At 44.2% G+C, this 27,422-nt stretch overlaps 2 protein-coding genes across 10 annotated transcripts in view; one reads left to right on the forward strand and one right to left on the reverse strand.

Moving 5' to 3' along the window:
* hapln1b (hyaluronan and proteoglycan link protein 1b) overlaps positions 1–10,518 on the forward strand; it is a 35,690-nt gene extending 25,172 nt beyond the window's left edge. For all 4 annotated transcript variants that reach the window (XM_082958117.1, XM_014128298.3, XM_045689900.2 and 1 more), the window contains 5 exons: positions 241–372; positions 3,110–3,273; positions 5,372–5,570; positions 6,393–6,695; positions 6,781–10,518. In XM_082958117.1, coding sequence (XP_082814243.1) covers positions 270–372; positions 3,110–3,273; positions 5,372–5,570; positions 6,393–6,695; positions 6,781–7,070 — 1,059 coding nt within the window. In that variant the 5' untranslated portion in view covers positions 241–269 and the 3' untranslated portion in view covers positions 7,071–10,518. The remainder of the gene's footprint in view (positions 1–240; positions 373–3,109; positions 3,274–5,371; positions 5,571–6,392; positions 6,696–6,780) is intronic.
* A 2,670-nt stretch (positions 10,519–13,188) lies between these two features.
* vcanb (versican b) overlaps positions 13,189–27,422 on the reverse strand; it is a 40,896-nt gene continuing 26,662 nt past the window's right edge. For 3 of the 6 annotated variants that reach the window (XM_082958119.1, XM_082958118.1, XM_082958122.1), the window contains 13 exons: positions 26,852–26,965; positions 26,087–26,677; positions 25,738–25,851; positions 24,893–25,495; positions 24,544–24,657; positions 23,710–24,312; positions 23,355–23,468; positions 23,100–23,213; positions 19,758–19,916; positions 17,553–17,635; positions 14,028–14,172; positions 13,681–13,863; positions 13,189–13,566 (listed from right to left, as the gene is read on the reverse strand). In XM_082958119.1, coding sequence (XP_082814245.1) covers positions 13,370–13,566; positions 13,681–13,863; positions 14,028–14,172; positions 17,553–17,635; positions 19,758–19,916; positions 23,100–23,213; positions 23,355–23,468; positions 23,710–24,312; positions 24,544–24,657; positions 24,893–25,495; positions 25,738–25,851; positions 26,087–26,677; positions 26,852–26,965 — 3,134 coding nt within the window. In that variant the 3' untranslated portion in view covers positions 13,189–13,369. The remainder of the gene's footprint in view (positions 13,567–13,680; positions 13,864–14,027; positions 14,173–17,552; positions 17,636–19,757; positions 19,917–23,099; positions 23,214–23,354; positions 23,469–23,709; positions 24,313–24,543; positions 24,658–24,892; positions 25,496–25,737; positions 25,852–26,086; positions 26,678–26,851; positions 26,966–27,422) is intronic. The other 3 variants (XM_082958120.1, XM_082958121.1, XM_082958123.1) reach the window with 3 other exon arrangements.

The raw sequence follows: 27,422 nt of genomic DNA on the forward strand, positions 1-27,422 counted from the left end.
TTGCTGTGACAAGGACACCGAGAGTGCTGCATTCCTATTGCAATCAGACTGCTCCAGAGGGAACTTACAGCACTGCAGATATATATTCTGTACAGAGGGATATTCTCAGGTCACACACACGCACATGCACACACACACACAACACACAACAGACACACACACTTTACGGAGGCAGGTGTTTTGCTGGTATGTAAGGATTTCCTAACCCTCTCTCTCTTTCCCCCCTCTCTCTCTGTGCAGTGAGCAGATCCCGGGTGTAGTGACAGAAGATGCTTCCTGTGCTGATCTGTGCCCTGGTCTCTCTGAGCTTGGCCGACAACTTTGACACGGCCTACCCTGAAATGGAGCACTACAGAACCATCTATGTACAAGGTAGATGTGGTGGTGTATGACCATCCGTCTGCAATGACAGTCTAACACCTCTAATTGAAAGTCACTCTGGATAAGAGTGTGTGCTGAGTGGCTAAAATGTACATTTACCTGTCGCTGTGTTTCGTTTATGACACACACTCCTGGAATGTCTCCTGTGGTTCCATAGTATCATCTTATCTGTGTGTGTGTGTGTGTGTGTGTGTGTGTGTGTGTGTGTGTGTGTGTGTGTGTGTGTGTGTGTGTGTGTGTGTGTGTGTGTGTGTGTGTGTGTGTGTGTGTGTGTGTGTGTGTGTGTGTGTGTGTGTGTGTGCGTGCGTGCGTGCGTGTGTGTGTTTGTGCGCACGCCTGTGTGTGTGTGTGTGTGTGTGTATCCTCACGCACTGCAACTGTTGAATGAGAGAGATAGGGCAGCTATGTGGGGTCTTGTTTTCTCTGATATCCTATCTGCTATCTCTCTTTATTTGGGCTGTAGAGGCAGATTGCAGGTCAGATATGTCCCTGTTTGTGCCATGTTTAGAAAGCAGGTGCAGTGAATGTGTATTGGCTACTGTACTCTTTCTGCAGTGACGATATAAAGGCGGTTTTACTACACACAGTACTGTGGTAGAGTGTGGTACCCAGCAGTAGTATGTCGGGTGCAGCTCTCCAGCTAAAGCAGTATCCTGTACTGTGTGTGTGGTAAGCAGTTCTGTTGAACTTTTGTGTAGAAATTAGCTTCAGCATCGATCGTAGTTTCAGGAGGCAGATTCACTGAGTTGGCTGGAGAGAGGAAGTGCTAACTCACTCTTATAGTCAGTATAGGACTCCTATAGGATCAATGTGCCATCAGTCAGTCAGCCTAGCATGGGTTCGTATGGTCCTAACAGGGATGTACAGATGTAGGATCTTAATTTGATCACTGTTTTATTGCTGAGAGTAGTGTATTCAAGGTTTAAAAAGTTTGTGTATTCAAGGTTTAAAAAGTTTTCTAAGGTTTTCAATTTCCACTTTAAAATGTCAAGACTTGATTTGCCCTAACAGAAAAATGTATTAACCACTACAATTCTGATTTGGGGATCATAATACAGAGGAGGGCCACAGCAGGTCACAGCAGGTCTTTAAACCTACCCCTCAACCGTGTATGAAATGTATGCACTCACTACTGTAAGTCGCTCTGGATAAGAGCGTCTGCTAAATGACTAAAATGTAAATGTAAAAATGTTATGTGCTGCACCAATTGTATTGAAGTACTGTAGAAACCAATCATTGTTTTTGAAAAAGTGAAAGTTGCTTCTGGTGGGTGATTGAAATGGAAGTTTAGCTTGTAGCAGTGAGACTATAGAACCTTACTGTACCAGTAAAACGTTGTGTACCCAACAACGCTGCCACTAAACAGGTTGACTGAGGACGCTCCGTTGTGTACATTACATAGTGCCTCTAGATATATTAGAATCATCAATTTTCTCCACACCAGGAAGAGAGGATTAAATAAACATCAAACACAAGATGAGGTAGTGATGGAATGCACAGTTAAGATGTATTAGAGAAAACCCTGGAACCAGATTCTGTTTAAGGGGGTGGGGGTGTTTGGAGCAACAAGCTCTCACAGTCTCACTGCAAAATTAGACGTCTATCCACCTTCTCCATACGTACAATTTTGACGTGTTTTTGTTGCTCCTGCTTCTCTGTAACATTCATCCTGCTGCTCTGTATCGTTCCATTTCTCCAAACGTCAAATTTCGAAGTTAAGGGTTAAGCTTAGGCACTCATTGCGAATGGTTCGGCTAAGGCTAAGGTTTGGGATAGGGTTAAAACATTACGTTTAGGCACCCATTCCGAAGGGTTAACGTTTGGGATAGGGTTAAAACAAAAATGTAAAACTAGTTTCCACAACTGGGATCAAACACCCAACCTTCTGAGCCAGAAGTCACCTATCCACCACCCTAATCCACAACACCCTACTTGATGGTACTAACACTCACTGTTTCCCCTAGTGGCCTGTTTTGAAGGCATTTCCCGACATCTTCAGGACGTGGATATATGTCCAATTTCGACGTTAATAATCTCCCTGGTTTGGAGCGATTTTTATACCTAGTGTTGGAAACAGATTGGTTTGCATGTGGATGTAAATACATGTTAATGAGATACATGTTAATGAGACCCTTAGCATAATGTTATTATGTGTGGTTGACTGGCAATAGCTCATATTATTATTATATCTATAAACATCATAATAAACACATTATTATCTCAGTCAGATTTTTGGAACCTGATATTTGACTCCAGGGGTTCTCCTAATACTCTGGTCCCTTACATTAAATCAGCATTACACAACCTGATACATTATAATATATATTTTAAAAATACAATGTAGAACTATATTGTTTAAATCAAAATTAAACGAACACGGTTTTTGTGACAGGGCTGAACAACAGGGATGTTGTAATTCACTTGGGATAAAAGAGATGGGAACTATTTAGCTATTGAGCAAGCCTCTGTTTCCGAGCCCAGATCTTGCTAATCGATTTCATATGGCATAACGTGATAACAAACAGGTTAAATACCATTCAGAGAAGAAAAAAAAACAGCCCATTTTTTGATAAGATACAGTGAACCAAACAATGGGTTAGTGTTGTTGTTGAAGTTAGGAATAGAGAGTGAGAGAGATACTGTATGAGAGAGAGAAAGAAACAGAGAAATGTACAAAGAGAGAACCACCCCTGTAATACTAATGGTTTAACCCATTCCTATATTTCAGAGAATGGCCCTCAGCTCTCTGTGGTGACGGAGCAGTCCAAGGTGGTGTCGAGGCGGGGGGGTAATGCCACCCTGCCCTGTAAGTTCCACAGGGATGCGTCACTGCCGGCCAACCCCAAACTGAGGATCAAATGGACTAAGCTGACCTCAGACTACCTCAAAGAGGTGTGTTTACACTTGAACCAATGTCATAAAACTATAATCAAAATAACTTTTCCATACAATACCCTACTTTTGATCAGAGTCTGGTCTAAAATAGTGCACTATGTGGAATATTTTGTCATTTTTTGTACCTTTATTTAACTAGGCAAGTCAGTTAAGAACAAATTATTGTTTTCAATGACAGCCTAGGAACAGTGGGTTAACTGCCTTGTTCAGGAGCAGAACAACAGATGTTTACCTTGTCAGTTCGGGGATTCGATCTTGCAAACTTCCGGTTACTAGTCCAACGCTCTAACCACTAGGCTACCTGCCACCCCACAATAGCCTACATTATAAAAGAGACTAGGACAGGGGTAGGCAACTAGATTCAGCCGGAGGCTGATGTTAGTCGGTTGATGGTCGGGTTTGTACACTGCAAATTGACCACAACTACGCCCAAAAAGAGATTGTATTTGAAAATAAAAACCATTTCATATCTTTATTGCGTTAATACACAAACTACTGTTTTATTTCTGGGAGTACTTGTGAACAGATTTCCTAAATTAAACAAGCTTTTGCTGAATTCCTGGTGATTTTACTGTCTTTTTTGCCAGGAAATGTAATTCCCCCTTAAAAATATACATCACCAGTCAAAAGTTTGGACACGCCTACTCATTCAAGTAGTTTTTCTTTATTTTATACTATTTTCTACATTGTAGAATAGTAGTGAAGACATCGAAACTATGAAATAACACATGGAATCCTGTAGTAACCCAAAAAAGTGTTAAACAAATGAAAATATATTTTATATTTGAGATTCTTCAAAGTAGCCTCCCTTTGCCTTGATGACAGCTTTGCACACTCTTGGCATTCTCTGAACCAGCTTCATGAGGTAGTCACCTGGAATGCATTTCAATTAACGGGTGTGCCTAATTACATCTTCAGCACCACTCCAACATCAACATATGTGAAAATTGCGCTTTTCTAGGTTTTGAAGTAAAACAGAAGGAGGAAGAGAAGTTTCTAATGACATCATCAGTGTGCATCGTGTGATTTTAACCAATTATGAGTAGGCATTGCTAATGTCTACTAATTGGTTGATGATGACATTAGAAAACCTTATCTTCCTCAATCTTTTTTCTATAAATTTATTGAAATGTTTTTTTTTTCTTCGTACCCATAGGAGTGTCGTTCCACCAATTCGATGCATTTTGAGAAGTGTAACTTGGCCCTCCCAAAAAATTTCACCAAATGTTTACATTCTATCATAAAGAGCACAAATGTTCAACTACATAAAACAATACATTTTTCCATCTCAAGAGGTTAAATAAAAAACATTATTATCGTAAGTGCCCATAAGTGCCAAATAAAGTAACAGGGTTGGCCGTAACAGGGGTTGGCCGTAACAGGGTTGACGATTTCATTTTAAATCAGCCATAAATCCCCTTGTGACAGGGAATGGAAGTTTTTTGTGTGCAACAGGGAGGGGCAATTGAATAGAGGCTTCACAACAACAACAACAAAAAAACATTTCTAGCCTGTCTATCAATGGGTAACAGGGAAGTGTTATGCATGTCCCAATCAAACACCAGAAAATGGCAAAAAAGAGTTGCCCAGTTCACCTGCTTTTACACTACGATTTGCCTATTAGATGTTCAATTTAAAAAGTAAGCTTTTCACCATATTAAAATGAGAGTTCTGTTCACGTAACAGGTTTGACCTTAAAATGAGGGACAGATGTAAATGTAGACTAATCACTTTAAATAAATAATCATCTTCAAAATGGACTTTGTCAAAGCAACAAAATAACTAGGGCTTTACGATTATGGTGAAAACTTGGAAAAATGTTGAAGATAGGTGGGTTTAAATCTTTCTAGAAGTTACACAGGGTGCAAGGAGGGACATGTCCAAATGCTGAATTATTCATATTGAAAATCTGATTTATTGAATTCCCCATGCGTTCTATATTAAGAGGAACTTCATTTCATGTAACAGGCTTTTACAATTCAAAATTGGTGCACAATTTCTACTTAATATATCAAAGAGATGCAAAAGGCACTCATTTCGTGGAATAACCTCGGAACTAACTGATGCCATCACTTACAACTCCTTCTTGTTCCAGGTGGATGTCTTCGTTGCCATGGGTTTCCACAAGCGGAGCTACGGACGTTTCCATGGACGCGTCTACCTACAGGACTCGGCCCCCGCGGATGCGTCGTTGGTCATCACAGAACTCACACTGGAGGATTATGGGAGATATAAGTGTGAGGTCATCGACGGGTTGGAAGATGGAACAGGCGTGGTGTCTCTGGACCTGCAAGGTAACACACACTTGAACACACACGAACACACAATTTCACAGTGTGCGTGTCCTCACCGCAGTCTGTCGACACAACAGCTAGTATTCAATATGGACTCTGTTTGACAAAGTTTTTGAGAGAACCGTCCTTTGGTAAAGTCTATTTACTGTGTAGCAGCCTGTCCTTGTCTAAATGGCCCAGGGTTCTGGCTATATATAGCACCGTGAGCTGAGACTACCCAGGAGGACTGTCAGGGGCACACACACGTCAGGCCGGAGTAATGGAGTTCATCATTTAGGTTTCCATTCCTGGCACACCTCCATGGAACAGGGTATAACGCCATGCATCACCCAGCTAGACCAGCTCCATTATATATGAGAATGATCAACTATCACTGCCACCATCAATCTGGAGCTACAGCTACCCACACACATAACAATGGACTAGAAATTGTAGGATTTGAGCAAATGCTATAAGCTAATAGGGTTTAGCTTTTTTTTTACAACTTGTGTTATGTTTTCCACCTGTTTAAGATGAGTACATAAAACCCCAAAGCAAATGGATGTTTTATGATCTCCTGTCTCTCCTCCCTCTCTCTCACCCTCTCTCTCCTGTCTCTCCTCCCTCTCTTTCACCCTCTCTCCTGTCTCTCCTCCCTCTCTTTCACCCTCTCTCCTGTCTCTCCTCCCTCTCTCTCACCCTCTCTCTCCTGTCTCTCCTCCCTCTCTCTCACCCTCTCTCTCCTGTCTCTCCTCCCTCTCTCTCACCCTCTCTCTCCTGTCTCTCCTCCCTCTCTCTCACCCTCTCTCTCCTGTCTCTCCTCCCTGTCTCTCCCCCTCCCAGGTATCGTCTACCCATACTTCCCTCGGCTGGGTCGTTACAACCTGAACTTCTTTGATGCCGAGCGGGTGTGTCGCGAGCAGGACTCCATCGTGGCGTCGTTTGACCAGCTGTACGAGGCATGGCGTGGGGGTTTGGACTGGTGCAACGCTGGGTGGCTGAGTGACGGATCCGTCCAGTATCCCATCACCACCCCGAGGGAACCCTGTGGGGGCAAGAACACTGTTCCCGGGGTACGCAACTACGGCCTCAGAGACAAGGAGAAGAACAGATACGACGTGTTCTGTTTCACCTCCAACTACAAAGGTGAGTGTGTGTGTGTGTGTGTGTGTGGGGGGGGGGGGGGGGGGGGGTGTACATGTGTATCTAACCTTCTCCCTCCCTCTCTTAGGGCGGTTCTACTACCTGATCCACCCCTCCAAGCTTACATATGACGAGGCTGTGCGTGCGTGTCAGAAGGACGGAGCTCAGATTGCCAAGGTGGGCCAGATGTACGCCGCCTGGAAGCTATTGGGCTACGACCGCTGTGACGCCGGCTGGTTGGCTGACGGGAGCGTCCGTTACCCCATCACCCGCCCCCGTAGGCGTTGCAGCCCAACGGAAGCTGCCGTGAGGTTCAACGGCTACCCTGACAAGAAACACAAGCTGTACGGAGTCTACTGCTTCAAGGGCCACAACTGAGAACCCCAATACGCTCACACACACACACACACACACACTAGAGAAGCTAATACATTTACAGAGAGTAGGATGGAGAGGGAGATGGGAAGAGGAGTTTAGAGAGAGGGAGGTCATATAGGGGAAGTTACTGATATAAAACATTTAAATAAAACATTCAAACTGTGATATTTTCTTTTTAGATACAGTAAAACGAGAGGTGTGAGAGTAATTTTAACAAACCATGTTTTTTTGTAATCTGGGACCTGGTAGTGTATGGGGGATATGTTATTTAATCTGTTATTTTTACGTAGGAACAGAAAGGGAGGATGGATTTGGGGAAAGGGTTGGTGAGAGGGAGGGAATGGTGGTGGAGAAACAGATGATGTCACATTGTCCCAAAGTGACATCGTAAGTGGACGAGGCATACCATAGCTTGAAGGAAGTCCTTGGACTGAGAACAACCCAGTAAAGCTTCTGATAACTGAACTGATACCTTTGGGCGCTTACCTTTTCTGTTCAATTAAACCCAGGACAAACAAAAGAGCAACAATATTCACACAAACACAAAAAGCAAAGATAGCGTAGCTCAAGCTATTATTATTATTATTATTATTATGTTATAGAATGCAACTACAGCACAATGAACATCCAGTCTGCTGTCCATCTTTGCAGGGTGCTACAACAGTGTCATGTATTTCACCATCATTTTGACTAGTTTAATTAATAATGTGTGGACCAAACATCATTCTCATCATAGAAATTGATAAAAAAAAAAAAAAGGAAAAGCCAACCATTAGCATTGTTTAGTTTCTTTTTTACTATGAATATGTAGAATGTGAGTATCTAGAATTGTATTTCTGTTTATGGATGTCTTTTGATATAGAAATATTGTTTAATTTTCTGCGCTACGCTATCCCAGAGTTCTGTGCTCAGTCACAGGGCTCAAGTGTTGAAACTAACCTCAGAAACATACAAACGAGGAAACCATAATACAAAAGTTGCACTGGACAATGTTTATGTCAGAAGACTTACAGTGGCCTAGAAGGGACAAGGTAAACCGCATTTAGTCCTCAGCAGCAACACAAAATGCCTGGCAATAGTTGTCTTACTGAGTAGTATTGTGACACGCAGACCTGCAGTATAATATGTATGTTAAACACTAGTTTCTGTGCCTCTATATACATCTTAGCCTCTAGTTTAGAAACACAAGGCATGCCTCTGAGCTTTTATACACAGCAGAAAGCCAAAAGCAACACTTGCAGTGTAAATCCCAATTTTTTCAAAATATTTTTTTTTGGTGCTATTTTTGACACAAATAGTTTCTTATAGTGAATGAGTAGACCCAGTGATATCTGTGAAACTGGTTGTTTGAGCACTGACAAGCTGTTAGCTAGCTAACGATGCCATGTTAGTCTGCATGGCTAAGCCTCAGGCCAACAGCTCAGGCATATCTATTTATCTGCATGAACACAGAGCCTGCGATACCCTTGCTCACCACTACCAGTGCAGCCCACTCTAGACTAGCCCAGTGAATTGGCCAGATAATCATCCTATTTAAAAACACCATTGGTTCCTGCAGGTACAGTAAGAGACTCCCATGTTAGAACAACACAAGGACTGACGTACACTAGCTTAAGAGCCTTACAGCAACACTAGCTGGCTCCAAGAGAATGTTAGGTCATTCCTGGAGTGTTAGGTTAGCTATACTTGGCTCGACCTGACATAGTTTGCTTATTGTTGAGTTAGCAAGACTTGGCTCTACCGTGTCCTATGACAACTGCACTCAGAGGTGAGTACAGGAACGCTAGTGGAAGGAGCAAAAAATATGGACCGTTATCACAAAGACCTGCTGGACAGACACATATATTTATATTGAAATTAGCCTCAGAACCTATGTTAGTACGAAAAATATGTACACTACCGTTCAAAAGTTTGGGGTCACTTAGAAATGTTCTTGTTTTTGAAAGAAAAGCAAATTTTTTTGCCCATTAAAATATTGAGACTGGTGTTTTGCGGGTAGTATTTAATGAAGCTGCCAGTTGAGGACTTGTGAGGCGTCTGTTTCTCATACTAGACACACTAATGTCCTTGTCCTCTTGCTCAGTTGTGCACCGGGGCCTCCCACTCCTCTTTCTATTCTGGTTAGAGCCAGTTTGCGCTGTACTGTGAAGGGAGTAGTACACAGCGTTATACGAGATCTTCAGTTTCTTGGCAATTTCTTGCATGGAAAAGCCTTCATTTCTCAGAACAATAATAGACTGATGAGTTTCAGAAGAAAGTTCTTTGTTTGTAATCGAACCCACTAATGCTGATGCCCCAGATACTCAACTAGTCTAAAGAAGGCCAGTTTTATAGCTTCTTTAATCAGAACAACAGTTTTCAGCTGTGCTAACATAATTGCAAAAGGGTTTTCTAAGGATCAATTAGCCTTTTAAAATGATAAACTTGGATTAGCTAACACAATGTGCCATTGGAACACAGGAGTGATGGTTGCTGATAATTGGCCTCTGTACGCCTATGTAGATATTCCATTAAGAATCAGCTGTTTCCAGCTACAATAGTCATTTACAACATGAACACTGTATTTCACTGTATTTCTGATCAATTTGATGTTATTTTAATGGACAAAACATTTGCTTTTTTTTCAAAAACAAGCACATTTCTAAGTGACCCCAAAATTTTGAACGGTAGAGTATCTTACTTGTTTCCCCGGTCAGCAAAGCACAGTGATTAACACTTTTTAAACAGGAATCATGAGCCACAACAATGATTATGACAAACACAAGAGAGCTTCTGCCAGAGAACGTTACAAATCTGTCAGAAAGCATCACCAATGCTTTTCTTCAACTGTACTAACATGCTCATTGTGAACCTTTACTAACAAAACCTTTTTGGCTGGTTCAAGAACTGCCCATTACTTAATTAACTATGTCATGTATCAATTCATTCAAAAGGTTAAGAAAAAACTACAACCAGGTGTAACGGGCGTCATATAGAGGAGACCAAGGCGCAGCGTGTTGAGTGCTCATCGTTATTTTTTTTAATGAAAAACGAACGCTAGACAAAATAAACAAAAATGACAGCCAACAGTTCTGTCAGGTTAAACAAACTAAACAGAACGCAACGACCCACGAAAACCAATGGGGGAAAAAAGGCTGCCTAAGTATGGCTTCCAATCAGAGACAACGATAGACAGCTGCCTCTGATTGGAAACCATACCCGGCCAAAACATAGAAAACAAAACATAGAATGCCCACCCACCTATCACACCCTGACCTAACTAAACAGAGAAACCACAGCTCACCTAGGTCAGAGCGTGACACCAGGCAATCATTTTTATCCCTACACTGTTTTGTGTACGGAAAACATTACTCAGTTGCAGTACTGTTTGTAACTATATTAGGAACTTTTTGGACCCAAAGTCAAGAGGAAAATAAAACAATTCAAATAAATAAATAAATACTCCTGACTTTGTTTCTTATTGTTGCCATGGAAACAACCAAAATACCTGGACTTGCAGCTTTGTGTGTATATCACTGCTGAGTGATGTAGGAATACGGGCTACAGTAAGAGTCATGGAACAGTATCTATTGGTAGAGGATAGGGGCTGGTTTGGGACTGAAGCACACTGTGACTGCCAGGTGTGAAGACATAGGCCTTCAGTAATTCATGCCCCCCCCCCCCCCCCCCCCCCCCCCACACACACACACACACACACACACACACACACCCTAATGTACGTGTTTCCAAAGGGTGGGGACGTTTGCGTAAGGGTTTTCCTGCCAGTTTGGGGGGAATGACAGAAGTACACAGAGGTCTTTTCATGGTATGCCTGTTCTGTTCGTTGATCTTGTAACTGAAAAATGTCTGTCAAAGCAGCAGATTGTTTTAGGAGCTGGATGACGGCATGAGGTTGAGACGTTGGTTTGCTGGTAGTGGTTCATATATTCATGCTGGTTTCCAGAGGAGAGCACTATTTTAGGATCCCCCCACCTAGCCTGCAAGCAGCTGTTGCCTGGAACCACAGCAGGGCCGCACTGACTGACAGACAGGAAAGATAGACTCATTTATTCAGTTCAATCCTTTCATTCATTCCTCCATCCATTCGTTTATTCACTGGGGGGAGAGTATGCGTCACCAGTCGTCACTCACACCGTTAAACTTTTGACTGCGTCACCAGACTCTCTAAGCTCCCTCTGTTGGCAGTCAGTACCTATGACAGGTAAAGAAACTGCTATACTTTTTCAATAAACTCAAGTGGATTTATTGAATAATCTTCTGCACTGAGATACAAAGTGTGAGAATATTGATGCACACTGGATAAAATCCGTTATCGTATTTATTTTTTATTGCACAGTCAGCGGAAGGTGAGATGGAGCACAGGATGGTACAGTATTAGTGAGTTTTTGGTGACATACACAACAGATACAAGAACATAAAAACAGACAAAGTATTCACATTCCCTCTGCCCCCCCCCCCCCCCCCCCCCCCGCATACCCCACGCTCTCTGGGGTAGAAACACACATCATTTGGATGATAAAACACTATGATAGAACACATACATGGAGCGCAAACAGAAGGGATGAAAGCAGAAAACCAAGAAGACACATGTACCAGAATCCTAACTGAAGAACAGAGACACTAGGCTCCCAACTTTCAATGCTGTTTCTTCACCCAGTCATTTCTGTCCTCAGGGGAGAATCATTATTTGTAGCATTTCTGAATAAATGGTCATAGTTCACGTGCCTTTGAATGCTTCTCAAAGTCGGTTCTTGTTGAGAGGCAGTTTGTGGTGACTCGCAGGTACAAGTCATCCCCCTGAACAGCGCCATCACAGCTCAGATATCTGGATTGTAGAACTTTACTAAACAGAATATGTGAAGGCAACATAATGTAAGAAGAGGTACTTTCAATGCAAGGCAGATTTCTGGAAACGGCCAAATAAGTCGCCCTTATAATAGCCACTTCAGTTCTAATGACCTTGAACAGTATCACAGGCCATGTATAGGTGTAACATATGCAATAAATTAAACGGCTACAGCTTCTTATATAACTTTTCCCACGTACAGACCTGACATTCGTTACACTCTCTCTTCCCCCATGTATCATTGCATACATAGCAATAACAAAACTGGTTAAGCGTAAGAAGCCCATTCCCTTTAAAAACCATTGCCTTGAAGAAGAAGACATCGCTGATGCGTTTGTATATGCTGGAGAGCCACTGAAGGAGGTGACCTATCACAGACAGCGTCTGATACGGACCTCTCGTCATGTCCTCTCCTATAAGGAACTGATTGAGCTCTTTCCTGATTTGAGTTCTACTGTATGCACCGCATGGTAACAGTCAATAATAAGACAGATTTCACTTTATAGTGACTTCTGAATAAAGTGATTGACCGAAGATTGTGATAAACGAGTGACTCTTCGTCTCACATTCTGTGAGAGAGAAGGAAAAAAAACATTGCAAATATTGGAAACAATGTAATAAATCACGTTCATTTAAGTTAATGGGTTCTTTCATGGGAATAATGCAAACTTGTCACCAACAAACAACTGGGGTGGTAAGCCAAATATGTCTGTTATTTTTAGTGGATTTTTTCTATGGCGTAAAGAAACAGGGTAAAGGGGAAATGTTCAGAAGGCGCTGGATTGAGATGTGTCCATCTCTAGAGCAGGAGCGGTCAAGTTCTCCAGTTCTAGAGATGGACATTGGACACTGGACACTGTGTTAACCATTAAGGCACTGTGTGTCACGGTTTTAGGAAGAATCAAACGCGATCTGGGGTGGATTTCACTAAGCAAGATCAAAATCGAGTTAGCCGGCTCACTTCAATAAATATTCTGAAACTTAAATTTGTCCTTGTTGAATTTGAAATGGACTCAATCCTCTATGTAACCATGTTCATAACACCTGTTTATAAACTAGAAAATTGTTTTATCGAGAGTTTATCAGAGTTAGCTTGCTGATTATGACTAAACCTTGTGAAATACCCCCATGCCCCTATCCAGATAAATTGACATACAAATGTACATACATACATACATACATACACATATACACATATACACATATATATATATATATATATATATATATATATATATATATATTATATATATATATATATATATATATATATATATATGTGTGTGTGTGTGTATATCTGTGGGTTCTAGCTAGTTGCTCTGGGATTAGGGATGCAGAATAACTGTACATTTTCTCAGAAATTCCCACATTTTCCAGAAATCCAGAAATTTGGGGAAAGTTCCTGGTATTTTGCAACCGTATCTGCACTTTTAAGGACTGACCAGAGATCAGATTAGTGTTGATGTCTCCTCTCGCTCTGCTGTTTTTGCTTTTGGTTGTAGGTCTTCCGTTGGTCTTGATTGTTTTGGTTGTTGTATCGTTGGTTTTGATCGTTGAACTGGTTGTGATTATTGTGATTGTACTGATTCTGGTTATGATTGTGATTGTCGGTGTGTTTCCTAGAAGCGAAAGACTTCTGGTAGGTAGCGGCTGAAAAAAAAAAAAAAGAGAGATCGTTAATGTCGTTGGATCTAGGCCCTGATTAGTTGGATGGGGGGTAGTCAGTTCTGGTAGTCAGAGACAGAAGAAGTGGGCAGTACTCACGGCTCATGCAGGTGATCTTAGGGCTGTCCCATTGGCCATTGTCACGGCAGCGGATGGTGGGGGGGTATCTCTGTATGAAGCCGTTTTTACAGTGGTAACGAATCAGAGTGTTGATCTCATAACGAGGCTTCATAGAACCAAACACACGAGCATCCTTCACTACTGGGGGCTGGCTGCAAGAGACTGGAGGGAGGAGAGAGGACAAGGGTTAGGTATGTATGTATGTATGTATGTATGTATGTATGTATGTATGTATGTATGTATGTATGTATGTATGTATGTATGTGTGTGTGTGTGTGTGTGTGTGTGTGTGTGCGTGCGTGCGTGTGTGTGCGTGCGTGCGTTACCTGTGCCCTTCTTGCAGGTGAAGGTGAGGTGGTAGTTGCAGGGTACATCATTCCACTGTCCTCCCTCGTGCCAGATCATCACCACACAGTCCTCTCCAGACTGGAAGAAACTGTCTGGCTGGTTGGGACGCCAGTGCTCATATTGCTGCAAATACAATCACACACTGTCATCATCACCAAAGTTTAGGCCTTTTTACTTGCAGCCACATTCATTAGCACCTTTCCTGCATCCCAGTTACTCTGATAGCCCCCACAGCCCTCATACAGTATAGGATCCTCAATCAGACTACACCTGACCTCTAAGCTAGTCACCGCATAACACGGGAGGAATCTTAATGTAACTTCTTCGCAAATCTCATTAATCACTAGCTACTATAGGGACCAGATGACAATACCTTTTAACAAGTTTATTGGGACATTACACACAGTTCCTTTTTGAACCCTGCTATTCATGTTTCACTATTATTATTTCATGACATTCACTGAGGAGGATGGATCTCTCCTTCCGCTGAGGAGGAGCCTCCTCTGATGGAGACTCCTACTGCAGTGGTTCCTTTTCTATTACTGTACCACTAACTGAATTTTACTCTGCCCGGAGTACTCCTGAAGTGCCCCCTAATGTGCATTTTACCAGTAGGCTATGGTCTCATGAGTCTTCTTAAGCACCCGCTGTGGGTATGCCAAGTACACCCAGGGGTGCTAGTGATTGGGCCCTATAGATCCTCAAAAAGATCTACAGCTGCACCATTGAGAGCATCTTGACTGGCTGCATCACCGCTTGGTATGGCAGCTGCATGGCATCCGACCGCAAGGCGCAACAGAGGGTACGGCGTAGGGCCAAGTACATCACTGGGGCCAAGCTCCCTGCCATCCAGGACCTCTATACCAGGCGGTGTCAGAAGAAGGCCCCAAAAAATGGTCAAAGACTTTAGCCTTCCAAGTCAGAGACTGTTCTCTCTGCTACCGCATGGCAAGCGGTAACGATACACCAAGTCTGGAACCTACAGGACCCTGAACAGCTTCTACTCCCAAGCCATAAGACTGCTAAAAAGTGAGTTAAATGGTTAACCAAATAGTTACCGGGACTATCTGTATTAACCCTTTTTGAGCAAACTTTTTTTACTCAAAACATATGCTGTTGTTACTTACTATCTGTCACTTTATTCCAAGTTATATGTACAGTCCATTTGGAAAGTATTCAGACCCCTTGACTTTTTCCTTATTTTGTTACGTTACAGCCTTATTCTAAAATGTATTAAATAGTTTTTTCCACCTCATCAATCTACACACAATACCCCATAATGGAAAAGCAAAAACAGGTTTTTAGATTTTTTTACAAATGTATTTAAAAAAAACGGAAATATCACATTTAAGTAAGACCCTTTACTCAGTACTTGTTCTGAAGCCACTACTGAGTTGTCTTTACTAAGTGCTTAGGTTCGTTGTCCTGTTGGAAGGTGAACCTTCACACCAGTCTGAGGTCCTGAGCACTTTGGAGCAGGTTTTCATCAAGGATCTTTGCTCTGTTCATGTTTTCCTCGATCCTGACTAGTTTCCCAATCCCTGCTGCTGAAAAACATCCCGACAGCATGATGCTGCCGCCACCACCATGCTTCACCGCAGGGATGATACCAGGTTTCATCCAGACGTGACACTTGGCATTCAGGCCAAAGAGTTCAATCTTGGTTTCATCAGACCAGAGAATCTTGTTTCTCATGGTCTGAGAGTCCTTAAGGTGACTTTTCTCATGTGCTTTTTACTGAGGAGTGGCTTCCGTCTGGCCACTCTACCATAAACGCCTGATTGGTGGAGTGCTGCAGAGATGGTTGTCCTTGTGGAAGGTTCTCTCATCTCCACAGAGGACCTCTGGAGGTCTGTCAGAGTGACCATCGGGTTCTTGGTCACCTCCCTGCTCCCCCGATTGCTCAGTTTGGTCCAGTGGCCAGCTCTAGGAAGAGTCTTGGTGGTTCTAAACTTCTTCCATTTAAGAATGATGGAGGCCATTGTATTCCTGAGGACCTTCAATGCTGCAGAAATGTTTTGGTAACCTTCCCCAAATCTGTGCCTTGAAACAATCCTGTCTCGGAGCTCTACGGAAAATTCCCTAGTGGCTTGGTTTTTGCTCTGACATGCCCGGTCAACTGTGGGACCTTATATAGACAGGTGTGTGCCTTTCCAAATCATGTCCAATCAATTGAATTTACCACAGGTGGACTCCAATCAAGTTGTAGAAACATCTGAAGGATGATTAATGGAAACAGGATGCACCTGAGCTCAATTTCGAGTCTCATAGAAAAGGGTCTGAATACTTATGTAAATAAGGTATTTTTGTTTTTTATTTTACTAAATTAGCAACATTTTCTAAAAACCTCTTTTCACTCTGTCATTACGGGGTATTGTGTGTAGATTGATTAGCGAAAAATACAATTTAATCCATTTTAGAATAAGGCAGTAATGTAACAAAATGTGGAAAAAGCGAAGGAGTCTGAATACTTTCTGAATGCACTGTATCTACCTCAATTACCTCATACCCCTGCACATCGGCTCGGCAATGGTACCCCTTGTATATAGCCAAGTTATTGTTATTCATTGTGTATCTATTATTACTACATGTTCAAATGTTCTATTATTTCTCCATTATTCTCTTTCTCTCTGCATTGTTGGGAAGGGCCCGTAAGAAAGCATTTCACTGTTAGTCTACACCTGTTGTTTACCAAGCATGTGACAAATGAAATTGGATTGGATTTGAATCGTGCTAAGGTGGAGTAAAGGTGTCAGAATGCTTCAGTTCGGCTGGCCGAACGAGGGTTCTCGCATACACCCTGAAAATACAAAAAAGTGGCAATAGTACTGTTTGTCCATTTTGGGACGCCGTAGCCAGTATGCACTTCCTCAAAATAGTCAGAATTCATCTAAGATAATTTAAGAAATCTGTCATTCATTTTGATGTTTTTGCTGAATAGATCTTAGTCAGTGGCTGTAATATACAGAGAAGCCATAAGGGGGCGCTCCAGCTAAGTGAGCCAGCCGCATAATCTCTATCTGTAGCTGACCCAAACGTTTAGCCAATTTCCCCCACCACCACCAACAGGCAGATGGACATGGAGACAGGGAGAGTTCTCCCAATCTCTACCCGCCAATCACCTCTCTCTTCCCTGGGCTCTTTTTGTCACAGTGTCCCTGGTCCAAACGTCTTCAACAATGCAGTGATACATGTTAACTTGAACACACACACAAATGCACACTGGTACACCTAGAACTGAACAAGGGCATGTCTCACAGTACTGAGAGATAACTCCACTAAAACAACATTGCTTCAACATTATCATCTGTGTCTCTCTCCTGTGGCTGTGCTTGGACAGAAACACACACACACAAACACACACACACACACACACACACAAACACACTGTCCTTCCTCCATATCTCAGTCCAGACGTCATACAGAGGTCATAAGAGATCAGACGTCATAAGTAACACCCATATCATATAATATCTTATCAGGGTGAATTTCTCCTGTCTTACCATGATGCTGCCGTCAGTCCAGCGGAAGTCTCTCTCAAACATCTTGTCGTTTAGACCGATCCACTGGTAGTCATGGCCCAGACCTGGGGGTTAGAAACAGCAGTTAGACCTGGTTCTCTTTAGCTCTACAACAGGAAACAACAAAGGCATTTTAAGACGTGTTAATAACGAGCTTCGTGTTCCCAAAGACTGCCTTCGTAGCCCAGAAACACTGCCATCCTCTCCCTCTTTCCCACTTTCCTGAACTCTGTACCTCCCTTCTCCCCTCCCTCTCTTCCCATCTTCCTCTGTCTAACCCAATAACGCTGGCATGTTTACAGAACAGATTACAGATTGCAGTGTGTGTGTGTGTGTGTGTGTGTGTGTGTGTGTGTGTGTGTGTGTGTGTGTGTGTGTGTGTGTGTGTGTGTGTGTGTGTCTTTTACATTTTCTTTTCTGAGTTCGTGTACAGACTCATAAAAACAGTTTCATATGGACAATAGAGTGCTACATGCGGCACACATTATCTCTATACCCCATACTCTCTACCCTCCGACCTCTCACCCTAACCTGGGCCTGTAACCTGTGAGTTATGAGAACCTACAGTGAGGGAAAAAAGTATTTGATCCCCTGCTGATTTTGTATGTTTGCCCACTGACAAAGAAATGATCGGTCTATAATTTTAATGGTAGGTTAATTTGAACAGTGAGAGACAGAATAACAAAAAAATCCAGAAAAATTCATGTCAAAAATATTATAAAATGATTTGCATTTTAATGAGGGAAATAAGTATTTGACCCCTCTGCAAAACATGACTTAGTACTTGGTGGCAAAACCCTTGTTGGCAATCACAGAGGTCAGACGTTTCTTGTAGTTGGCCACCAGGTTTGCACACATCTCAGGAGGGATTTTGTCCCACTCCTCTTTGAAGATCTTCTCGAAGTCATTAAGGTTTCGAGGCTGACATTTGGCAACTCGAACCTTGAGCTCCCTCCACAGATTTTCTATGGGATTAAGGTCTGGAGACTGGCTAGGCCCCTCCAGGACCTTAATGTGCTTCTTCTTGAGCCACTCCTTTGTTGCCTTGGCCGTGTGTTTTGGGTCATTGTCATGCTGGAATATCCATCCACGACCCATTTTCAATGCCCTGGCTGAGGGAAGGAGGTTCTCACCGAAGATTTGACGGTACATGGCCCCGTCCATTGTCCCTTTGATGCGGTGAAGTTGTCCTGTCCCCTTAGCAGAAAAACACCCCCAAAGCATAATGTTTCCACCTCCATGTTTGATGGTGGGGATGGTGTTCTTGGGGTCATAGGCAGCATTCCTCCTCCTCCAAACACGGCGAATTGAGTTGATGCCAAAGAGCTCCATTTTGGTCTCATCTGACCACAACACTTTCACCCACTTGTCCTCTGAATCATTCAGATGTTCATTGGCAAGCTTCAGACGGGCATGTGTATGTGCTTTCTTGAGCAGGGGGACCTTGCGGGTGCTGCAGGATTTCAGTCCTTCACAACGTAGTGTGTTACCAATTGTTTTCTTGGTGACTATGGTCCCAGCTGCCTTGAGATCATTGACAAGATCCTCCCGTGTAGTTCTGGGCTGATTCCTCACCGTTCTCATGATCATTGCAACTCCACGAGGTGAGATCTTTCATGGAGCCCCAGGCCGAGGGAGATTGACAGTTATTTTGTGTTTCTTCCATTTGCGAATAATCGCACCAACTGTTGTCACCTTCTCACCAAGCTGCTTGGCGATGGTCTTGTAGCCCATTCCAGCCTTGTGTAGGTCTACAATCTTGTCCCTGACATCCTTGGAGAGCTCTTTGGTCTTGGCCATGGTGGAGAGTTTGGAATCTGATTGATTGATTGCTTCTGTGGACAGGTGTCTTTTATACAGGTAACAAGCTGAGATTAGGAGCACTCCCTTTAAGAGTGTGCTCCTAATGTCAGCTCGTTACCTGTATAAAAGACACCTGGGAGCCAGAAATCTTTCTGATTGAGAGGGGGTCAAATACTTATTTCCCTCATTAAAATGCAAATCAATTTACAACATTTTTGACATGCGTTTTTCTGGATTTTTTGTTGTTGTTACTCTGTCTCTCACTGTTCAAATAAACCTACCATTAAAATTATAGACTGATCATTTCTTTGTCAGTGGGCAAACGTACAAAATCAGCAGGGGATCAAATGCTTTTTCCCCTCACTGTAAAGGAGGCGGACTTACCGTTGACATACAGCTGCTCCTCCTGTGACAGGACACTGACGAGGTGGGCTCCGTGGAGGCGACACTCCCTCTCGGCAGCGTCCCAGGTGCGACGGTGCGTGATGTGCTTATAACACTGGCTCTGGAACTTCTGCCAGCCATACTCACACACCTCCGTGTCTGCGGGGGGGGGGGGGGGGGGACCAATGACTAACAATATCTACAGAGATGACACAAATTACACAAACTTGGAGATGAAGAGAGAGAGAGAAACAGAGAGCGAAAGAGAGTAATAGAGTGAGAGAGTGAAAGAGAGAGAAACTAAAACAAAGGGTGGATTGTAAGAGAGAGAGCGAGAGAGAGAGAGAGAGAGAGCTCCAGCTGGCTGAATGAGCTCACAGACTCTAAGGCTCACAGTTGAAACTCATTAGCCTGTTTCGAAACACTCACAAGTACCTATTCTCTAAGCCAAACACGCAAGCTTATGGACGCACGCACATTGATGGACGCACGCACGCACTGTCATGGACGCACGCACATTGAACCCGCCTGTGTAAGGCCAGTCAATAGATGAGTACAGAAGGGAATGCTACTGCACCAAGGGACTGTAGTGCCATAGTGAACCCTCTTTGTTAATGTTGGACTTGGTTAGATTTGGTCATGGAATGCATGCCAGTGTGCCCACAATGCTACACTATATGGCCAAAAGTATGTGGACATCCCTTCAAATGAGTGGATTTGGCTATTTTAGTCACACCCGTTGCTGACAGGTGTATAAAATCGAGCACACATGCAATCTTCATAGACAAACACTGGCAGTAGAATGACCCGTACTGAAGAGCTCAGTGACTTTCAACGTGGCACTGTCAATAGGATGCCACCTTTCCAACAAGTCAGTTCGTAAAATGTCTAAACTGCTAGAGCTGACCCCGGTCAACTGTAAGTGCTGTTATTGTGAAGTGGAAATGTCAAGGCCACACAAGCTCACAGAACGGGACTGCCGAGTGCTGAAGCGAGTAGCACGTAAAAGTTGTCTGTCCTCGGTTGCAACACTCACTACTGAGTTCCAAACTGCCTTTGGAAGCAATGTCAGCACAAGAACTGTTCGTTGGGAGCTTCATGAAATGGGTTTCCATGGCAGAGCAGCTGCACACAAGCCTAAGATCACCATGCGCTATACCAAGCATCGGCTGGAGTGATGTAAAGCTCACAGCCATTGGATTCTGGAGCGTTCTCTGGAGCGATTTATCACGCTGGTATTCCGACGGACAATCTGGGTTTGGCGGATGCCAGGAGAATGGTACCTGCCCCAATGCATAGTGCCAACAATAAAGTTTGGTGGAGGAGGAATAATGGTCTGGGGCTGTTTTTCATGGTTCAGGCTAGGCCCCTTAGTTCTAGTAAAGGGAAATCTTAACGCTACATCATATAATGACATTCTAGACGATTTTGGGCTTCCAACTTCGTGGCAACGGTTTGGGGAAGGCCCTTTCCTGTTTCCGCCTGACAATACCCCCGTGCACAAAGCGAGGTCCATACCGAAATGGTTAGTGGAGATCAGTGTGGAAGACCTTGACTGGCCTGCACAGAGCCCTGACCTCAACCCAATCGAACACCTTTGGGATTAATTGGAACGGCGACTGCGAGCCAGGCCTAATCACCCAACATCAGTGCCCGACCTCACTAATGCTCTTGTGGCTCCATGGAAGCAAGTCACTGCAGCAAATGTTCCAACATCTAGTGGAAAGCCTTCCCAGAAGAGTGGAGGCTGTTATAGCAGCAAAGGGGGGACCAACTCCATATTAACGGCCATGATTTTGGAATGAGATGTTCGACGAGCAGGTGTCCACAAACTTTTGGCCATGTAGTGTATGTCAGAACAACATGATCCGGCGCACTGCTGGCTTGGATGAGGTGACCATTCACAACATGAATCCCTGGTGAGCTGTTCTTGTAGAACAAGAATTCTGAATAGTTGTTTGGAGTAGTTCCGTCATTCTAGAAGTTTCTTCTGTGTTCTACTTTGGAATGTTGAACGTTGAAGTTCAATAGGTTACGAATAATGTATAGATGAGACAATTGATACGGCGAATGCCAATCTGTTAAAAAACTATTTTCATTTCTCGAGTATGTTATGCTTGTTTCCCACAAGAATTGATGTTATATTCAGCGCTAGGGAATGACCAGTCCCATTCATACCATACAGGCTGAATAAGCAGGTCTTTGTGATGTCATTGATTATAATAGGTTGGAATGACTAGAGAAACATACAACCCATATATTGTATTTAACCTTATAAAGGGCTGAACCAAGACTGGTAGACAGAGAGAGACAGAGAGAGAGAGAGAGACAGAGAGAGAGTGTGTGTCTGTCTGTCTGTCTGTCTGTCTGTCTGTCTGTCTGTCTGTCTGTCTGTCTGTCTGTCTGTCTGTCTGTCTGTCTGTCTGTCTGTCTGTCTGTCTGTCTGTCTGTCTGTCTGTCTGTCTGTCTGTCTGTCTGTCTGTCTGTGTGTGTCTGTCTGTGTATGTGTGTGTTAGGTGGGGGGTTATGAACTCTACCCAGGACCTCAGGCTGTCTATCAGCAGCAAACTTCAGATCAACTTTATTAACTTATCATACACTCTTCCCTCGCTAAGCCGACACACACACACACACATTTTGTTTTGCATGACATTTGTGTATATGCACTGTGCAGACAGTAAGAGTGTGAATGTGCACAATGCATGTACAGTAACTGTGTGTGCACGTGAGCCAATGTGTGTGTAGGTTAGCTGTTGAATAATAGTAGCAATACTGGCAGTGGACCTGGAACTAATCAAGTGTGGACTGTGGATCTAACGCCTAGTTTCAGGGGATATGCAGGGAGCAGAGACATGACTCACTGTGTGTGTGTGTGTGTGTGTGTGTGTGTGTGTGTGTTGTGTGTGTGTGTGTGTGTGTGTGTGTGTGTGTGTGTGTGTGTGTGTGTGTGTGTGTGTGTGTGTGTGTGTGTGTGTGTGTGTGTGTGTGTGTGTGTGTGTGTGTGTATGTGTGTGTGTTCCCAACAGACACAGCTGTAGTCACATTTATTTTCCAGCCTGAACCAGAGAATGTATTCTGTCTACTGACTAAATATGACCAAGAACTGGCAGTTCCTCTATTCAACAGAATTGCTTACCACATTTGGACAGAGTTGGCATGAAAGGCTGTCTCTTTTTTGAAAAAGCCTTGATTAGGGTTTTAAAGCAGCTGTACAGGTGTGTGTGTGTGTGTGTGTGTGTGTGTGTGTGTGTGTGTGTGTGTGTGTGTGTGTGTGTGTGTGTGTGTGTGTGTGTGTGTGTGTGTGTGTGTGTGTGTGTGTGTGTGTGTGTGTGTGTGTGTTACCTTGTTCACAGAGCAGTCCTGTGTAGCTGGGTAGACACAAACAGGTGAAGGAGTTGACTCCGTCCATACAGGTGGCTCCATTACGACATGGGTTGGACTGGCACTCATCAACATCTACACAAATAACAGAGACAATATGATATCTGTGTGTGTGTGTGTGTGTGTGTGTGTGTGTGTGTGTGTGTGTGTGTGTGTGTGTGTGTGTGTGTGTGTGTGTGTGTGTGTGTGTGTGTGTGTGTGTGTGTGTGTGTGTACCTGTCTCGCAGTGCTGTCCAGTGTATCCAGGTGGACACACACAGATGCTGGCTCTGCCTCTCTGGTAGCAGGACGCTTTGTTCAAACACACATTCACTGTGCACTGCTGCAGTCCTGAGACACACACATATATCATCATCATCATAGCAAAGCTATCAACACCATGATCAACATCATCGTCATCAAGAACATCAGCATCATCATCATCAACAACATCAGCATCATCATCATCATCATCATCAACAACATTATCATCATCATCGACAACAACCATGAGAGCAGAGAAGACAGCGGCCGTGATGACATCACCAACCCATTGTTAAACCACTGAACAGACTCTGAGATTTACACCTACCTCTGACATCGACAGTCTGGTCCACGATGTAGTAGTCAGTTCCTGTTTCAGGCTGGTATGTGGACTGAGGTTCTTTAGGAGCATGGGGGCCGGCCTCCAGCAGAGGAGGACCAATCGCACGGTCATAATCCACAAACTCCTCCCCTTCAGGCAGGGGGGTCTGGGAGGTCAGGGTCCAGTCGGGGATGGGGCGGGAGGGAGGTGGAGTGGAGGGGTGTGCAGGGGGTGTGTGTGTTTGGTTCAGGTGCTGTGGGGTCTTCTGATCTGTGGTAGAGTGACTGGTTTGGTCCTTAGTGTGGGTGGGGGGGGATCTAGGGGGAGAGGGTTGTTTGGTTTGGTCCTTAGTGTGGGTGGAGGGATCTCTATTGTATGTGGTTTGGTTCTTGGTGGGATCCCTATCGTGTGTTGGACGCTGGGTGGTTTGTGTAGGGGGGTACTTGGATTGATCCTTAGTGTCTGTGGAGAGATTTTTGTCCTGTGTGGCAGGTTGGCGGGAGTGGTCTCTGTGCTGTGTAGAAGAGTCTGTGTGATGTCCAGCGTGGTCTTCTACAGTCACTCCTGCCTGGGTTGGCATGGTTCCTGGTCTGGCTCCTGGTCTGGCTCCTGGTTTGGGTGTAACAGTCAGGTTTGAAAGGCTGTCTCTTTTTTGTAAAAGTTTTGATTAGGGTTTAAAGCAGCTGCACAGGTGTGGTGTGTGTGTGTGTGTGTGTGTGTGTGTGTGTGTGTGTGTGTGTGTGTGTGTGTGTGTGTGTGTGTGTGTGTGTGTGTGTGTGTGTGTGTGTGTGTGTGTGTGTGTGTGTGTGTGTGTGTGTGTGTGTGTGTGTGTGTGTGTACCTGTCTCGCAGTGCTGTCCAGTGTATCCAGGTGGACACACACAGATGCTGGCTCTGCCTCTCTGGTAGCAGGACGCTTTGTTCAAACACACATTCACTGTGCACTGCTGCAGTCCTGAGACACACACATATATCATCATCATCATAGCAAAGCTATCAACACCATGATCAACATCATCGTCATCAAGAACATCAGCATCATCATCATCAACAACATCAGCATCATCATTAACAACATTATCATCAACATCATCATCGACAACAACCATGAGAGCAGAGAAGACAGCGGCCGTGATGACATCACCAACCCATTGTTAAACCACTGAACAGACTCTGAGATTTACACCTACCTCTGACATCGACAGTCTGGTCCACGATGTAGTAGTCAATTCCTGTTTCAGGCTGGTATGTGGACTGAGGTTCTTTAGGAGCATGGGGGCCGGCCTCCAGCAGAGGAGGACCAATCGCACGGTCATAATCCACAAACTCCTCCCCCTCAGGCAGGGGGGTCTGGGAGGTCAGGGTCCAGTCGGGGATGGGGCGGGAGGGAGGTGGAGTGGAGGGGTGTGCAGGGGGTGTGTGTGTTTGGTTCAGGTGCTGTGGGGTCTTCTGATCTGTGGTAGAGTGACTGGTTTGGTCCTTAGTGTGGGTGGGGGGGAATCTAGTGGGAGAGGGTTGTTTGGTTTGGTCCTTAGTGTGGGTGGAGGGATCTCTATTGTATGTGGTTTGGTTCTTGGTGGGATCCCTATCGTGTGTTGGACGCTGGGTGGTTTGTGTAGGGGGGTACTTGGATTGATCCTTAGTGTCTGTGGAGAGATTTTTGTCCTGTGTGGCAGGTTGGCGGGAGTGGTCTCTGTGCTGTGTAGAAGAGTCTGTGTGATGTCCAGCGTGGTCTTCTACACTCACTCCTGCCTGGGTTGGCATGGTTCCTGGTCTGGCTCCTGGTCTGGCTCCTGGTTTGGGTGTAACAGTCAGGTTTGAAAGGCTGTCTCTTTTTTGTAAAAGTTTTGATTAGGGTTTAAAGCAGCTGCACAGGTGTGTGTGTGTGTGTGTGTGTGTGTGTGTGTGTGTGTGTGTGTGTGTGTGTGTGTGTGTGTGTGTGTGTGTGTGTGTGTGTGTGTGTGTGTGTGTGTGTGTGTGTGTGTGTGTGTGTGTGTGTGTGTGTGTGTGTGTGTGTGTGTGTGTGTGTGTGTACCTGTCTCACAGTGCTGTCCAGTGTATCCAGGTGGACACACACAGATGCTGGCTCTGCCTCTCTGGTAGCAGGACGCTTTGTTCAAACACACATTCACTGTGCACTGCTGCAGTCCTGAGACACACACATATATCATCATCATCATAGCAAAGCTATCAACACCATGATCAACATCATCGTCATCAAGAACATCAGCATCATCATCATCAACAACATCAGCATCATCATCAACAACATTATCATCATCATCATCATCGACAACAACCATGAGAGCAGAGAAGACAGCGGCTGTGATGACATCACCAACCCATTGTTAAACCACTGAACAGACTCTGAGATTTACACCTACCTCTGACATCGACAGTCTGGTCCACAATGTAGTAGTCAGTTCCTGTTTCAGGCTGGTATGTGGACTGAGGTTCTTTAGGAGCATGGGGGCCGGCCTCCAGCAGAGGAGGACCAATCGCACGGTCATAATCCACAAACTCCTCCCCCTCAGGCAGGGGGGTCTGGGAGGTCAGGGTCCAGTCGGGGATGGGGCGGGAGGGAGGTGGAGTGGAGGGGTGTGCAGGGGGTGTGTGTGTTTGGTTCAGGTGCTGTGGGGTCTTCTGATCTGTGGTAGAGTGACTGGTTTGGTCCTTAGTGTGGGTGGGGGGGAATCTAGTGGGAGAGGGTTGTTTGGTTTGGTCCTTAGTGTGGGTGGTGGGATCTCTATTGTATGTGGTTTGGTTCTTGGTGGGATCCCTATCGTGTGTTGGACGCTGGGTGGTTTGTGTAGGGGGGTACTTGGATTGATCCTTAGTGTCTGTGGAGAGATTTTTGTCCTGTGTGGCAGGTTGGCGGGAGTGGTCTCTGTGCTGTGTAGAAGAGTCTGTGTGATGTCCAGCGTGGTCTTCTACACTCACTCCTGCCTGGGTTGGCATGGTTCCTGGTCTGGCTCCTGGTTTGGGTGTAACAGTCAGGTTTGAAAGGCTGTCTCTTTTTTGTAAAAGTCTTGATTAGGGTTTAAAGCAGCTGCACAGGTGTGTGTGTGTGTGTGTGTGTGTGTGTGTGTGTGTGTGTGTGTGTGTGTGTGTGTGTGTGTGTGTGTGTGTGTGTGTGTGTGTGTGTGTACCTGTCTCACAGTGCTGTCCAGTGTATCCAGGTGGACACACACAGATGCTGGCTCTGCCTCTCTGGTAGCAGGACGCTTTGTTCAAACACACATTCACTGTGCACTGCTGCAGTCCTGAGACACACACACATATCATCATCATCATCATCATCATCATCATCATCATCATCATCATCATCATCATAGCAAAGCTATCAACACCATGATCAACATCATCATCATCAAGAACATCAGCATCATCATCATCAACAACATCAGCATCATCATCACAGGGGCGAAAATCTGATATCAACTTTGGGGGGGACAATTACATGAAAATTTTCTCAAGAGTAATTCCTGAGGGGGACACCAAAAGTAGTGCTGTAAGACATAGCCTACATTGTAATATGGTAAATGTATATTGAGGAACCAAAGAAATAAGGTGTTTGCCGTACTCCTAACTACCGGTACCCAAAACTACACAACTACATTTACATTTTTGTCATTTAGTAGATGCTCTTATCCAGAGCGACTTACAGTAGTGAATGCATACATTTACATTACATTTAAGTCATTTAGCAGACGCTCTTAT

This window comes from Salmo salar, chromosome 11, assembly GCF_965601325.2.
Source record: "Salmo salar chromosome 11, fSalSal1, whole genome shotgun sequence".
NCBI classification, from domain to species: Eukaryota; Metazoa; Chordata; class Actinopteri; order Salmoniformes; family Salmonidae; genus Salmo; species Salmo salar.